This window comes from Tachypleus tridentatus, chromosome 1 (assembly GCF_004210375.1).
Source record: "Tachypleus tridentatus isolate NWPU-2018 chromosome 1, ASM421037v1, whole genome shotgun sequence".
NCBI lineage: Eukaryota > Metazoa > Arthropoda > Merostomata > Xiphosura > Limulidae > Tachypleus > Tachypleus tridentatus.
Window position 1 is genome coordinate 71415841 of NC_134825.1, and position 17676 is coordinate 71433516.

Sequence of the window (17676 nt, forward strand, 5' to 3'; positions counted from 1 at the left end):
TATCTGGTTTTTGAATAAATTTGATGTTTACTGGAATGTTGTGTTTTTCTTAAACGTTTTTTCCAAATATTGGTTATTTTTTCGCTGATGTCAGGAACATATGGTATGCAGCAGTATAAGGTTTTGTAGTTTGTTGTATCTTGGGATTTATTATTGTTTGTTTGTTGTTGGTCTAGGTGTGTGTGTATAATTTTTTCCACGGTTTTTTGAGGAAATTTCTTGATGATGAAGTGTTGCTTTATTTTGTTGATTTCGTCGTTAATTTACCGGGTGAACGTAGTTTTGTGATTGTGTTTACTTGGTTTCTTAATATGTTAGGTTTTTGTTTTGTTTCATGTGCTGAGTCCCAGGGAATATATAATCCAGTATGAATGATTTTTCTGTGGATTTCTTTTTTGAATTGTGTTCCAGTTCTAGTGATTTTGTGGTTAAGAAATGTTATATGGTTAGTTTTTCCTGTTCACAGGTGAACTTAATGTTGGAGTGTATCGAGTTAAGGTGATTGAAAAAACTAAGTGTGTGTTCTGTGGATGTGAATCAGTAATTGTGTCATCAACATACCTGTACCAGTATAGTGGTGGGTGTAAGGCTGAATTGATCGCTTGAGATTCAATCTGTGTAATAAAAATGTTGGCTAGAACTGGTGATACAGAATTCCCCATACTTAGGTCATTTATTTGTAGGTAGTTTTATGTTCAATGACCAAAACTAAATTGTCTAAATAGGGATTTTCTACATTTCATTTATTTTATAGTTTCACAATCTTCAGGAACTGGAATGCACTTAATAAAATGTCACGATATTTTAAACGAACAAACTACGATAATTTTCTTTTAAAAATAACCTTATACATGTGTGTATATTTATATATATATTTCCCTCCGTTCTATTCAAAAGACACGTCTAACACTAAGATCTACTTCACTCTGTGGTACGTATCTATATCAAGCATTACATGTTATTTCGGATACGTATGAAACACGTTTTTATGTAATGCACGATTAGACAACATAGCGCTCAAACGGATAGAAAGAGTACAAATATATTTATTCTCATGTAGTGAAACCTCGAGCTTTGCAAGTGTAGAAAAGTATGTTTGAGAACATCGATGATCAGGTAGTTGTTTCAAAACTAAAGACGTGATTACACATGAAAAAAGTACAGTTTAATTTAATTCACTTTTGTCTTCAGCTCAAGAATATTAAATTTCAGTTGAGTAATAAGTGTACTGTTGTTAAAATCCCCAAGCGCGGGCGTTTGTACTGTTCTAACTAATGATTCTACCGTTTCTACTTTTTTAGAACTTAAAACATGGAACTTACTAAAGCTTAAAGTTTAGTTTAGGATTGCTTGTACCTGTAGTAAAAAAATCAATTACTTAATGTAGGTTTACATACTTATTGTATGTGGACATTGAATACTGGGCAATGCATTAAAAAGTGCTTAAGTTATGAAGAAGGAAACATCAAAGTATTATTTGATGGAACATTTCCACTAATGTCTTTTGTTTTAAAAAAAAAAACAACTCTACGATCTGTGTTCAAGTTGTGTATCTAAGCCGATTCTCTGGATAAATGTACTTCCAGTTCTAGATAATGAATATTTTATAAAACGTACTTTCTTATAGAGGGAGTTCAGAACATTTGTTTGTTTCTTTGGAATTTCGCACAAAGCTTCTCGAGGGCTCTCTGTGCTAGCCGTCCCTAATTTAGCAGTGTAAGACTAGAGGGAAGGCAGCTAGTCATCACCACCCACCGCCAACTCTTGGGCTACTCTTTTACCAACGAAAAGTGGGATTGACCGTCACATTATAACGTCCCCACGGCTGGGAGGGCGAGCATGTTTGGCGCGACTCGGGCGCGAACCCGCGACCCTCAGATTACAAAGCGCACGCCTTAACGCGCTAGGCCATGCCAGGCTCAAGTTCAGAACAAGACTGAATAATGCCTCACTGAAACATTTGTTTCTCTTAGCAGGGACCATCGAATTAATGATATTCAACAGAAAATAGTAAAATTCATATAGTATTCCGTGGTATCAATACTCTTCATTAGCTCTTAGGAACATTATGTTGTATTTATCTTCGTTATAAAACTCAGTCCTAACGACATGATTACGTGAATCATACATTAGAAATATCGTACATACATATGACCTAACTTCACAGCAGGGTGTATAATACCTGCTGTTTAGTACTTCAAAATATTATAACATCATATATAAAAAAGTTGGTTAATAGTTTCAGTTAAAAATCCCAGAATACTTTATATATTGCTTTTATTTCCACTGGTCTTGTAATTCGGTTACTAACTGTTACATTTCTTATTAGCCATTTATTTCTATTCTCACTTCAATGAGTTAATTTTCTTTCCTACTGATGATTAAGAATAGCTTTTTAATGCAAGCTAACGGAAAGTTTTAATGAAAATGAAATATAGTAAGGTAAATATATTTTAATAAAGTAGTTCAGTATTTCCATTCAGTAATATATATATACTATTAAGTGAATATTAGCCTGTACATTGTACAGTAAGAGACTAGTCATTAAATTTAAATTAACACAAGATACGATTTAAAATATGAACAAGAAAAGTAAGAGATAATGTGTTTCTAATATAGATGCCTTATTTACTAGTGTCACTGCTTCATGTTGATATAATAAGATCTTATAAGACCCTAGATAAGTGAATTTTTAATATCAACTTTTGAGGATGTTGTTGGGAATAACAATCTGTGTTACCCGTGGCAACGTGATTTTGAGGTATTCTTACTTAAAACCCAAATCGTAGATTATGGCAGCATAGGTGTTGCATGCTTAAAATATGATTTTCTTGCTAACAGTTTTGTTTTGTTTTTCTCTGTGTAGGATTTTGTTGTAGGACTGTCTGCATTAACACGAGGCTCAACTTTGGAGAAGCTTCAATGGACCTTTAACCTTTACGACATTAACGGAGATGGTTGCATCAGTCGCGAAGAAATGTGTGAAATTATTATGGCTGTTTATAGCTTAATGGGAAGATTTGCAGAGCCCTCTGTCGACGAAGCTTCTGCCAGAGAGCACTCAGAGAGAGTGTTTCAGGTAAAAAAAAACACAACAACAAAAACTAAGCTTTCATTTTTTGCAATTATATGTTTTCATATTATGTTTGTTAGCTTTGTCCAGCATTGATATAACTGCTAGATAACTAGGCGACGTACTTTGTAATACTGTTTTATGATTTAAAAAACATAGCAGGTATTGTAAAACATTTGTCTGTAGTGCCCTGCTTAATTTGGAAGAAAACATCCATGTCAGTACTAATTATCACTTGTAAAATCATTTAGTAACATTACATGCAAGTGTTTGCTTCTAACATTTATCCCTAAAACAAATTATAAAATAATCTCTCGCATATGTATGCTATTTTACACTTCTCAAGAAGTAACATTAAACGTCATAAAATTATGTTACAGTTATTGCATCACATATCCTCATATCAAATAATAGTTGATAATTTTAAAATATTGTTACCAACTTCCAGTAGAAGTAGGTTAAGAATTATCTATGAGCGTTTAATTAGAAATCTATGTAATTAAAAGGACAATGTGTGCCAGTCAGTTCGTGTGCTTATATGCGCCAACTCACATGGCTAATTGTACGTTTAGGAGAGTACGAAAGTGAACGATGTTGAACGTGCATTGTTCTATACGAATGCAAAACTACGACGTTTATAACATTAGAGCCAATTACTTCTGTAACATAAACACGAAAAGAAATCCATTAACGTAATTCTTTGTTTTTCTGTAGCTTATAAATAACGTAATTCTATTACATCTCAATTCAAATTCCAACAAGCGCCGAAAATCGACATTTAAGCCTAAAGTTTAAATTCGCTTTCGTACGCGAAGCACGAACTTACCCATTATATAATCTGCGGTAATAAGCCTTAAAGTTACTGCCATAGATTCTTTCGTTTTCGATGAGCTACGGATAACACACTGCTCGAAAGAAAATAGCTACAGATTTGAGGTGACATAAATTCGATGGCCCGGCATGGCCAGATGGGTTAAGGCGTTTGACTCGTAATCCGACGGTCGCAGGTTCAAATCCCCGTCGCACCAAACATGCTCGCCTTTTCAGCCGTGGGGGCGTTATAAAGTGACGGTTAATTCCACTATTCGTTGGTAAAAGAGTAGCCCAAGAGTTGATGGTGAGTGATGATGACTACCTGCCTTTCCCTTAGTCTTACATTGCTAAATTAGGGATGGCTAGTGCAGATAGCCCTCGAGTAGCTCTGCTCGAAATTCAAAGCGAAGAATATAAATTCGATTTGAACACAAACGATTCACGAATAACATAAAATACGACAGTTGTTTTTTATATTTCTTGATACCATATATAATTTTGAAGTTCACTTTTTTATAACGTCGCTTTATCCAGAGTAAGATGAAGTAACAAATACTTAAGAACTCTATCAAATATGACGATTATCCAGAAAGTCAAGTTTTGTATAAAAATAATGTGTATGGAAATATATTCTCTTTACAGCAATTGCATGTTTTTTACTTTTATTTACTTTAAATCTAAATACAACTTCATATATTGCGTAGCAGGTTTTGTTCTATACACGTCCAAGTACATAACATAACACATCATCATTCAGTGTTAAGCCGCAAACGTATAAAAAACACACCATAATTAATGGATCTAACTTGTGTACCTTGTAATTTCGCAGCACGTTCAGCTACAGAGCCGGGTCAGTAAGATAAAACTATTAAATAATCACCTCTAGTTTTATTATAAACAAAAGAAACACATAAACACTTGGAGAAGTAACTAGAAAAACAAATGTACTATTATAATTTATTTCTTTATCTATTATTATCTATTATTTAGGTAATTTATCTGTTTAAAAGACATACTTTTCTCATATATATATATGTCGTATTATAGTTAATAATGTTGAATGTGTGAAAAAATACTCGGGCTTTGTTTCATATGACACAGCACGTGCTCCGCATGCGGGAAGTCGAAGATTCAGTCTTGTCTTTTTCGTCTCTTTTTGTTGTAGTTGTCGCCAAGCGGTGTTTCAGTAATAAAATAGTTTCAGTTCCTATAATGTGCTCAAAGCGTCATTTTATACCCTAATAAAACTATAGCGAGAACAATAACACAACACTTTAACACGTAATTTCAGTGTTTCTCTAGAATTGCTGCTTGTAAGAATATTTCCATGTTAAGGAATTATTGTATATAAAAATTGAAATTTTATGTTTAATAGTATATATTTTACACACACACACACATATATACATTTATTCTGTTAGTACCGCTAGTTTGAATCCTACTTTTTTTTTATTATGGTATCTCTCGTTCTATACAAGAGAATATTTCATAGGATACACTAATGTATAGTTAACATCATCACAGGGTATTAACACAAACATACGTCATATATGTAAGTATACAAATATGTTATGAATACAAAATTTATATATAACCTTTTAGCCATCATGTGTTTTAGATAGAAAACTGCTTTCTTTTCAATGTCATTCTTAATCCTAGTGTACGCCCGTCAAAAAATTACGAACAAGTAAAAATCCTATAGCAAAATAAACTGAATTATTTAAAGTCATACCTTGAAGAATCTGATATTAAAGTTATTTGATTCAATACCGATTATTTTACGTGAAGATTAAGTCTGGTAAAAATTACTGGAACAACTCCCACATCTCCACCTAAGCGGTTAGAAAAATAAAATATGGATCTTAGGTTTTGTTTTGAACAACAACAACAACAAATTCTGAGTCTGATTTTTTACTTTAACTTTTGTGTGCTCACTAAGTTTCAAATGAACTTAAAAATGTGAAACAATTTCGGAGCTTTTAAGTTTCATATCTACATCAGTTAAAACAATAAAACTAAATTGAAAGTTTGACAAGCTCTATTAATCTCCTTCAGTTGTTAAGTTTTTGTAAACGTTTTTTTCATATTGAACTTTTATCAAATAATTGACTTAATAAAATCACGTTTGGCAAGTTAATTGTTTTATTCGTGTCATTTGTGCTTTCGGAAAAAAAAATATCTTTCAGGCTCGCAAATATTTGGGTTATACTGCGAATTCATTGTCTTATAACGTGATTACATGTATTGGAAAATGAACCTATTAGTTGAATTTTTAATATTTTTAAATAATTTAAACAAATTATTTTACACTTTCTGGACATAAAGAAGCGTACAAACTGATAAACTGTCTGCTTGTTTCTGAATGTCGCGCAAAGCTACACGAGGGCTATCTGTGCTATCCGTCTCTAATTTAGCAATGTAAGACAAGAGGGAAGGCAGCTAGTCATCACCACCTACCGCCAACTCTTGGGCTACTCTTTTATTAACGAACAGTGGGATTGACTGTTACATTATAACGCCTCCACGGCCGAAAGGGCGAGCATGTTTAGTGCCACGGGAATTTGAACCCGCGACCCTAAGATTACGAGTCGAATGCCTAAACCACCTGGCTATGCCGGGTCCTGATAAAGTGAGTCAATTACTTTTTTTAATAAGATTAGTGTAGGATATGCAACAGATCTTAATGAGTGTGCACGTGTTACGTTCATGCTGAGATCTGGCTGATGGGTTGTCTTCTGCTTGAGCTAAATTTCCCCAAATAAATGAGGCATTAAATTAGGTCCAATCTTGGTGTAGTCTGTATGAAATATTATCATTATAATGCATGCAGTTAATTAACTACTGTGACAGTGATAAGAATCTAGTCGAACAAATCGACTCAATTCGCCCGAGTAGACGAAAGTGTTCAGCAAGTGTGTTTGTTTATTGCAGCACTAAACACGATTATTAAACTAGATGGTAAATGTGGCCACCTCCTCTTCTCTACCACGGAAAGAATTGTATGATCATATTTAAAACTATGGTGTATTACATTAAGCATCGTGATTCAAAGTATATTTGTTTCTTTTCTTTTACGACCTCAATCCCAACCAGTTAACTCTCGGCCAGAAATTTTGTGAGCCAAGAATTTTCACACCCGGATGATACCATCGGCAAATAATTTAAAGCAGGGAGAGGTAAAAATATTCTATTTCAAATTATTTACACTTGTATACCTATGGATCTGGTAAAAAAAACAAAACGTATAAACAAAATTCGGCCATATACAATTTAACGACAGTTAAAGTGACATGGGTGGGTGGCGTGGTTATCAATCATTTTATGTCTTTTTTTTTGTATCGAAAATTTTGCATATCATGAAACCAGTTTCTTCTCACAAATGTGTGAAGAACTCCGTGAAAAACAATAATTTACTTTAAAAAACAAGAAATCAGTGAGGTAATGCCTTAAACTAGACACCTTTTCTTTTTTCTCTATTCTACAGCGACTAGATAAAAATAAAGATGGCGTCGTCACCTTTGATGAGTTTGTGGACACCTGTGTAAAGGTAAGCCTGATAACGTGTTATTCACTTTTGTCATAGCATCATGTCTTAGACAGAAAAACTACTTTCTTTTCAATGTCTTGGTTTGGTTTGAATTTCGCGCAAAGCTACTCGAGGGCTATCTGCGCTAGCCGTCCTTAATTTAGCAGTGTAAGACTAGAGGGAATGCAGTTAACCATCACCACCCACCGCCAACTCTTGGGCTACTCATTTACCCACTAATAGTGGGACTGACCGACACATTATAACGCCCCTACGGCTGAAAGGGCAAGCATGTTTGGTATGACGAGGATTCGAGCCTGCGACCCCCAAATTACGAGTCGAGTGCCTTAACCACCTGGCCATGCCGAGTCAAACGTGAATAACGCTTGTTATCGAAGCACGTTTCGATGGGGTATATTTGTTCTTTTCATGTACATCAGTGGTGCTCAAAGTCCGGCCCACGACGGAAAAGTCAAACATAGAGAGTTCGCGCCTGCGTGAAGATTAAGCGTTATAGAAGAATATGTATTAGATGAGATACTGGATGGTTCCATATTTGTGTCGAGCAATAAAGAAAATTTAATAAGCAAATCTCGTTAATGCATAGGCATTTAATCATTGGCGCAATGACGTAATATTTCCGTAATTACAAGATCTCACGCGTTCCAATTGTTCTTCGAGATTTACCTACGAGTCCTGTTTTGATATTATTTCGTAAAAAAAATGGCAGCTAATCGTAAAAGAAAAGTTGACTACGAAAACCAGCAGTTTCATGATGATTGGACTGCGCAATACTGTTTTGTTCAACAACAGAAGAACGTGATTTGTCTGCTGTGTCATTAGACAGTAGCAGTTGCAAAGGTGTGCAATATAAAACGTCATTATGAGTCGAATCATAAAGATTTCCACAACGTTATCGGTGATGAACGAACAGCTCGAATTGAATCTCGGCGGCGGTCGCTGAATCACCAGCAGAACGTTTTCTCAAAGCAGTCAGCAGATTTAGGTGCAGCATGTGAGGTCAGGTACGATATTGCGTTGATGACAGCGAAATATGGCCGACCGTTCACTGATGATGATTTTGTCAAGCAATGTATGATTACTGCATCGTAAAAGTTGTGTCCGGAAGCAGTTCGCAAGCTACAGACGGTGGCTTTTAATCGTATGACAGTTCAACGAAGAATTTCACACCTCTCAGCAGATGTGACAAGGCAGCTTACAAATAAAGCAGCCAACTTTGTCTACTTATCTTTGGCAGCAGACGAATCGACTGACATCAGTTCAACAGTACAGCTACTAGTTTTTGTTCGTGGTGTGTCGTCATCGTTTGATATGACAGAGGAACTAATCGGCATGGGTTCCATGAAGGGTCAGACAACTGGGTCTGCTCTATTCGAGGAGAGAGACAGTACGACTGTGTAGTAGTGTTTCATTGGATTTCATGAAACTGGTAAGTGTGACAACTGATGGAGCACCAGCTATGAGAGGAGAAAGTAGCGGGGTGGTTGCACTGTTGATGAAGCATCGAAGAAAGCAGAACAGACAGTTGGTGAAGTTGCACTGTATTATTCACCAACAGAACATTTGCAGTAGAGAACTTGGTTTTCAGGCACTGATAGCATTAGTGAAGAAAACTATTAATTTCATCAAAATCACGAGGGCTCAATCACCGTCAGTTTCGAAGTCTTCTTGAAGAAATTGATTCAGACTATGGTTACCTTGTGTATCACTGTGAAGTACGCTGGCTGAGTCGAGGGAAGATACTCAGAAGATTCTGGGAGTTGATTGATGAGGTGATAGAATTCCTCAAAAGCAAGAACAAAGACACAAAAGTGATTTCCATGACTGGTCTAGCATGGCAAGCTGATTTGACCTTTCTGGTTGACATGACACAACACTTGAATGATCTGAATTTGAAGTTGCAAGGCAAAAATCAGCTTGTCCGTCAGCTTGCAAATCACGTCTCAGCTTTCAGGACAAAGTTACAGTTGTTCTGGCAGCAAGCAGCATCAGGCAACTTCGTGCACTTTCCCACTTTTCAGTCACAGCTGCAGAAGAATCAGGACATTGACACACAAGTTTATGTTGGGAAGCTAGATACCTTGATTCAATCCTTCAACTCACGGTTTCATGACTTGGATCAATGTAGATTGTTGACGAAACTTTTTGCTGATCCGTTTAGTGTGTTAGTGGATGACTTGTCAGCAGAATATCAACTCTAACTTACTGATCTCCAGGCATCTAATGAACTGCGTGCTATTTACCGAGAAAACAGTTTGCTTGACTTCTACAAAATGTTGCCTGATACATTTGCTAATCTGAAAGAGAACACACCAGCATGTTTGGCAGCACGTACTGCTGCGAACAGGCTTTCTTGCATATGAAACTGAACAAAATCAACACTCGCAATCAGCTGACTGATGATCATCTGGAAGCAGTCTTGCGTCTTTCAACGTCAAACATCAAGCCGGACATTTCTAAGCTCGTGGATGACATGCAGCACCATCCATCACACTAACTTTGTGATAGTTGACGTATCATAACATTTCTTAGAATAATATGCAAACTATTTGATGTAATCGTTATTTGTGTGTTCTTAAATGTGATGTCCATCTTGTGTGAAACAACTGTGGGACGATTTTAATCTTCACTTTTTTGTGGCTCCCAACGGTTACGATAAGTCTGTTTGTGGCCCCTGACTCAAAAAAGTTTGTGCGCCACTGATGTACATCCACTGATGAAATTTTCTGTTTTCGCACTTGAACATCATAGACTAATCTTAGTTCATTGGAAGGTACATGAACCAGAATAAACTGAGCCTCTGATCTCTAATCTTTCTTTTGGTCAAGTGACCTGAGATGATTAATTGCACTTTGAACCTTTATACCCCCCTTCTTGACTGGTGGTTTAGTTTTTGAATGTTGTAGTTGAAGCCCAAATTAATTTAGAAGAAGCTGAGCAGGCAAGATATTCTTGTCGGTATTGAGATAAAATTGAAGCATGCATATTTATTCACAGGTATTGCTGGTATTTAGGTTTTTTATATCAAGAGGGATCAAATTCAAAAGACTTTTTCCTCCCTCCTACATCTGATTAATATCTATTCAATTTTTATTTAATTACTATTAGGGTGCTGGAGTTTAGCTAGTCTTCACTTTTACTCTTACATCTTTTCGTTAAGTACATTTTCACTTTGTTCGATTGTGTTAAAGTTCAAACTTCACAAACAGTTCCAGTTATATTTTTCAATATTTTTAAATTTCGGCAACAGAATTTACAAATAATACCCTTTTTTAATGCTTTCACAGTAAATTGCTTCCCCAGTAACACAGCGGCAAATCTGCGGAATTATAACGCTAAAATTCGGGTTTCGATGCCCGTGGTGGGCAGACCCTAGATAGCCCATTGTGTATCTTAGTACTTAATTATAAACAAACTTGCTTTAGTAAATTAAAATTATTTATGATATCTATGCCCACTTTTAGGTAGCCTTAATTTATTTTTATTTCTAATATAAATATTAATAGGGAAGATGTATTTACGACTATTTTAATCATGTATGCAGAAACGGTTGAGTTCACATAGTAGATCATTCTTTTTTCCATTTCCTCACGAAATAGTTTAGTGAACTGCGTAGAAGTCCATCAGGTAGTGTTTCTGTATGCTGCTGTAAGTGACGTTTTCTCTAGTATTTCTAATTTACTTTTAATTTGCTCTGGTGCAGTATTCACCCAAGATAGTACTGCATAATTTATTATTGTTCGTATGAATATTTTATAGATTTTTCTATGTTTTCAGCTGTTGTTCCGCTATTATTACCTGTTAGACTCCTTGAATAGTTCGTACGCCGCCAAACTTTAGTTTTTATACCGTTTGGGTATAATTTTGTGGCATATGTCAGACCTTGGAACTTATCTGATATCTTAGTTTGGAGAAGTTATCCATTTATTTACACTTCTGGCGGGTCTTATTTTCGTGTGTAGTTATTTTTGAAAAAAAAGAGTAATTGAATTTTAAGTTCATTGATTTTAACACAATATATTTGGAAGTATTCTGTTATTCTATTTAACTGAGGTTGAATGTTTTGGCTGCAATGAATAGGGTTGAAGCACCTTTTTGTACTGTTACATCATCTGCAAACTGCGACAAAGATCTAGGACACATTGTTTAGAGACATGTAGTTAACGTACATGATGAAAATAATAGGGCTGACCAATCCTCCCTGTGGAATACCTGCCTGAATAAATGATTTCGAAAAGGTTCCTTCTACATTTATTCTGCATTTCCTGTTTTCCATTAAGTTGATAAAGGGCGAATAATACCACGTTGTAGTTCCCATTTCTGACGTACGGAACCTCGGACCATTATGCCATACAGTGTTAAAAGCTTTCTTGATATCGAGAAAACATGTTCAAGTGCATTCTTCTTTGTTAACACTGTCTATTACGGATTCTGTGAGTCTAACTAGATGGTCAGTTGTTTGTTTGAACTTTCTGAATCCATTTTGTACTTTGAGTAATTTTGAACTGATTTCCACAAATGTTGATAGTTTGGTACTGATTATTCCTTATAATTGTGGTAACTATTTAGTTTATTAGCTGGCTTCCCATCTTTTAGCAACCTCCTAATGCCTTTTTTAAGCAGGGTGGCTTGTATGCCATCTTCTCTTGGAGCTTTGTATGTAGCTTTCTATGTAGTAAGTTTCTATGTTGCTTTTATTGCTTGACGAACTACTATTACTGTTCTTCCTTTAGTCACATTTCCTATTTTATTTTGTTATTTGTTTCGTCGTTTGTTATTTTAATGTTATTTATATATATTGGGAATAGTGGTCTGTACATATGTTTGTTCGTGGTTACGAATTTATTAACTTCGTTATGGAAGGAAGTATTCATGTCTGGTTTGTGACGAGTGCTTTATAATTGTTGTTTGGATGCGATATGTGTCACTGATTTCCAGTGGTGAATATTTACGTGTTGTTGTTTTTTTACCTTTGGTGAATCGTTTTAGATAGGTCAAGATTTATTTAGTTCTGTTTTGTCGTTTAGTTGTTCTTGTTTTAAAACTTTTAATTTTCGTTATTATTTTATTTCTTGTAGCATTCATTTGTGTCTTGATTGTTGGGTCTCTGTTTTGTATGTATTGTCTTCTGAGTTGACTTTTTTTTAGCATGTTTAGCAGCTGTGTGTGTGGTTACCATGTGTGATTCATTGCTAAGTGTCTGCGTGTAGGTATTGTTTCTTTAGCTGTTCTGGTAAAGCACTCAGTAATTGCTTAACACTATGCGTCAATTTCCATTTGATTAGCGGATGTAAGGATAATGTTTTTGGTAGTAGTTGAACTAATAGTGGTTTAAATTTGCTTTTTTTTTATAATTACATTTTTCAGTTTTGTAGAATTTTGTGTGAGGGAGGGAGGCAAAAGAAACTCCATATAGGTAAATAATCACTATCGACATTTTGCTCTACTTTAAATTCTATCTCCAATTATTATCAATAACTGGTATCGCATCATTACATGCCTTACTTAGATATGATTGAATAACGTTTATAATTACGTAGTCACGTTTTCTAAGGTCATTGGGTACTTACTATAGTTATTATCGAAATTTTATGAAGCTTATGTTAGTTTATTTCCGGCTCTATAGGAGCATCTCGTACAACTACATAGCGATATAGATGTGTGACGTTGTGGGCTTGAGCACCCACATCTCGCTCTCCTACTTTCTAATTTTCTTATGTGATACTAGCGAATTGGAGGTTAAGACTGATAGACGGTGTATCCCCATTGCAAAGTGGATCCTTCTTCTCCAAAACCTAGGATACATTTTATAATCCCACGCTGTGGCTTGTACCCTAGGATCCGTTATAAAAAGTGCAGCGTATTAAAAACAAATCAAGTTAATGTGTTTTGGTTTATGGTTTGAATATTTTATGGTTATAGATACATATATATATTAAGGAAAATGTCCTTTGGATGTTAAATCCTGAAACATATTTAGGAGTAAATTATATATGAAGTGCTTTGTACTGGAAAAATATCTTTATTATTGTAAAGGAACGTTTAAGTGATTTGTTTTCTATTTGATAGGTTTTATCAGACTTCTTCTGTTTGTTAGAGCTTGTTTGGAAACGGCCTTTCCATAAGCTAGCCCATATCAACAACTTTAGACGATGTAATTCGTATCTATGAAGTTTTGTTTGGTTTTCGTATCCACTTAAAGAGTTCTTACATGCCTCTTGCAAATGTTTCAGATTTCGTAATTTAATATTCATACATAACTATTTATTAAGAAACAACATTTACAGTAACTCTTAATACCTCAAGCTTTCAAAAGTTATTCATAACACCGATCCTTCTGTTAAACACCCTACCTGTTTTTCAGTTTTCAGTGTTTAATATTCAAGCTGCCATTTAAAGTAAGTGATGCCCAGCCTTGAGTTTCCGTAATTTTTGCGCCTTTAAATTTCATTATAGTTTTAACTCAATATACTTTTAAACGTTATATAGTGACAAAATTATACAGGATTAGTTTCTAAGCCAAAACCATTATTTCTTATTTGGTCAGTCAATCTGTTTATTTATGCTTACATATTGTTTACTTGCTTATTGTCTTTTGGCTTTCTTTGGCTAGCGTTGGTGTTATATAGAATTTTTAACAATTCAGTTTCATATAGTTACCTGTGTAGTTTTTGTTGTGCGGCTTCTTGTGTTTTGCTGTTGGTTAAACTCACCAGCGGTTTAAGGTAAGAAAGATGAGGTAGATTTTAAAACAGACTTATGTTGAAATATTGTGTTAAGTATATATCAAAATATGTTTTTGTTTTCAGTGTTTTTATCTCCAGTTTAAATAATCTTCTTTCTTAATAATTACAGATATGTTCATTGTTCTCTAACTGGTTAATGTTTATCTTTCTCTAACAGCTCTGTGTTTATTTTGAATAGACAACAGCAGCAATCGATAAATTAGTCAGAAAGAAACAAAGGTCTACATGAAGACACAATCATTTTGTTGACGAGAAAACACTTTTAAGAATCGGCGCAAGAGACTAGTTAATTGTTATTATGAGAGAATATGTAGTGGGTCTGACGCAATGTGACGTCACTACACACAATTTGGAACCAATATTAATATTCACATATCTGATTCTCTTTACTCTTTATAGAATATATTGAGTATTTATTTCAACGTGTCTTCAGAAATGTGTCTTGTTGACCATTAAGCATTGTCCATTTGCCATTTTTATTAACCTTTTTTACTTACATGAGTGAACATTACAGCCATGTTTTTTGTTCCAGGACGAGAATATGATGAAATCTCTTACATTATTGGACACCATTCTATGACTAGTGACAGTATATCACCTGCAGCCAAGAACTTTCAATCTTTTTGGAGGAAGAAAAGAAACACGTTCAGGCAACATGTGGTCAGACTTAAGACGAAATGTGCCAAGTCGATGTTAAAAATCGTCTTCATCCAATTGCTTTCCTTTCCAGCGATGAGACGCATAAAACAGAAAATATCCATGTTAAAGGGTGCCGGAAGGTAGCACAGTTACATATCAGTTCAGTGAAAACTATTTTAACGAAGTGTGTGTTTTTCAACATGTTTGTTCATAATACCGTTAACTATGATTTCTTTTTCTACAGTTTTTTCAAGGTTATTCCTGAGTCAGTTTTTAACTGACTAGCTAATATTATTGATATAAAGGTATTCCAGTTAATGCTTCTATAGTGAAACGTATTCTTCTAAGCAGTAATAATCATCATATAAGTCAAGGATAATTACTGAATAGCTTAGATTAACATAATTTTCAAATAATTCTTAAGATGTATTTCTGTTCTAAAGCGTAAGTCATTACTATTGTTTTACGTTAAAATACTAGGAATATTGAACAATTAAAACGAGAATTTTTAGGCAGCTGTTCGCGTCTTGTGTTACATAATATTATAATAAAAATACGAAATAAGAAGTTTGTAACCCCCCAGCTAATTTCAGCGTATTTTCTAATTAGAGGTGAAAGCTCTGCACCTTTTGCCTAACATTTTCATACAGTCACATATATAGAAACAGGAAATGTATAAACTTTGTTAAGAATATTTTTATCAAAACTCACTAAGTGAAATAAATACAAGTTTTATTAATGCTTAGTGACGTCACCAACAATACACATTCTTAACAAAGCCAGTCCAATGTAGGCAGAACGTAGGTTGACAAGATGAGAAATAAGCACGAAACTTCGTTGCTATTTCTTTGTGAAAATAATTTTAATCATTTAAGATGTCACTTCCTTCTTTGAGAAAACATAATAATGTTAAATTCATGCATTATGTAGACATCATAACCAGACTAATTATCAAAAAGTGAAATATTTCAGTCAAATTACGAACTTATTGAGTTATTTCTAGAAATAATAAAAATGGCTCTGTTTCTAATGCATTTGATATTTTTTTCCTAACTCGAGCTGTCATGTAATAACGCACGTGAAGCTTAATGGAAAGGTGTATTTGCCACGTATGTTTGCCCTTCTATTATTTAGTGTATAGCTAATTTATTTAATCACTTTATAGAAAAACATCAATAGTGTTTCATGTAGATTTCTTTCAACTTTTTCACTGCTAAATATTACAAAAATACATAGGTTTCTTTTTAATGGCTCAGCGTCTATATAATTGATGTAGTTAAACAAATTATGTGTCACAATAAAAGACATGTCCAAGAGTATGATAGTGTATTGAATATACTGTATGTGTAATTTTGTGTTACCTTTAAATCGGTATTCAGGTTACAGAAAATGTTTAGTGTTAACAGATTTCTTTCTATAAAAATGTAAATGATGGCTATACTGACTTTTTAATTACCTTTAGGATTTTAGCTTCGATGTTAGACCAAACGTATTTTTTATGTTTCTATTCTGTGATTAAAATTTCAGAATCGAGGCTTACACTTGATGGAACAACAAAGAATGTCGGGAAATTTGAAGAAAGGCGCAGAAAAGCATGATTATCAACCTGATAATATAAAGTTTAATAGTAGTTATTACTTTCATAAAACAAATAAATGCATTAGTATATAAACTAAAGCCTGTGAAACTCAGTTGCGCACTAAACGTTGACATACGTTGGTTTAGAATTGTCACTATAGTATCTTATATCTGAAATTACTTGGCGCTCAAAACGTTGATTTCAAACTTTCTAACAATTTATAAGCATTGATGCATGATCCAAAAAAATATTAAAGTCCCTAAAATAGACAAGCTCTTCGTTACCTTTCAGAGAAAAAAAAACTTCTCTGAAACATAGGTCATTTTAAATTGGTCTTTGTATATATTTCTATACCTATATACTTTATATACATATTGTACTTATATTTCCCATCCAGTGTCCATTTTAGTAAAGTACTATGAATAAAGTTACTTTATCCTGTTGTTTCGTATCTCGATTATCATTATTTAGCAGTTATTTGCTTAAAAAGGCGTTAATAACTAGGGAAAATTGAAATAGAAGGCTATCAAGATTACAGTCCGATCTTACGCAGATTACAGATTTAAGTATATGTAGTAAATGTTAGATTGTATCTATTATCCATGATAAAGAAACAAAGGCATACCGCAGTCCCTAATTTTGCACTACTGACAAAAGGGAAAGCAGCCAGTCAGCAAGTATTACCTCACCATCCGCTACACTAAGGTATTGGCTATCACTCTTATAACGCCCCAACAGCGTAAAGAGCGGGAAATATTTTGTTGCATCAAATCAGATTGAACTACATCAGTAGTTACGGAATACTGAGATCTACCACAAGGCCTAACCGAGTCTGTATGATAAGTGTGGGTTCTTGATATCTTGACTAATCGTTTTTCTTCGAGTGTGACAACAAATTTTTTCTTGTTAACCTTACGTAATTACTGTAAATCATGGACAAAATCTCTGCATAGAAACTAGTAATTAAAAAATAATTTAATTGTTTCCAATTACTTTGAGCCGATACAACTTTTGACAACTTATAACTTCTGTATATCAAAATGTATAGCAGTTTTGTGAAATAAATAAAATGAAGACTACTAAAGCTAGCAGCGTAATAATTTAAATAGTATTCCTGTTGAACAAATCTGTAAAACTTGTGTGATATAGTAAACAAATAATACTAATGGATGTAAACAGATCTGTGTTATTATAACTTTTATGATCTATTGTGGTATATTATTTACACGAAAATCTAAGAAAATAGCAGAATTTTAATTCCTCGCTAAAAGAAATTCAT

General features: G+C 34.1%; 1 protein-coding gene across 12 annotated transcripts in view; it reads left to right on the forward strand.

The window, feature by feature from the left end:
• Window positions 1-17476, forward strand: part of LOC143251946 (A-type potassium channel modulatory protein KCNIP1-like) — a 142504-nt gene extending 125028 nt beyond the window's left edge. For 10 of the 12 annotated variants that reach the window (XM_076503376.1, XM_076503324.1, XM_076503360.1 and 7 more), the window contains 3 exons: window positions 2867-3079; window positions 7371-7433; window positions 14712-17476. In XM_076503376.1, coding sequence (XP_076359491.1) covers window positions 2867-3079; window positions 7371-7433; window positions 14712-14759 — 324 coding nt within the window. In that variant the 3' untranslated portion in view covers window positions 14760-17476. The remainder of the gene's footprint in view (window positions 1-2866; window positions 3080-7370; window positions 7434-14711) is intronic. The other 2 variants (XR_013028777.1, XM_076503418.1) reach the window with 2 other exon arrangements.
• Window positions 17477-17676: the final 200 nt, after the last annotated feature.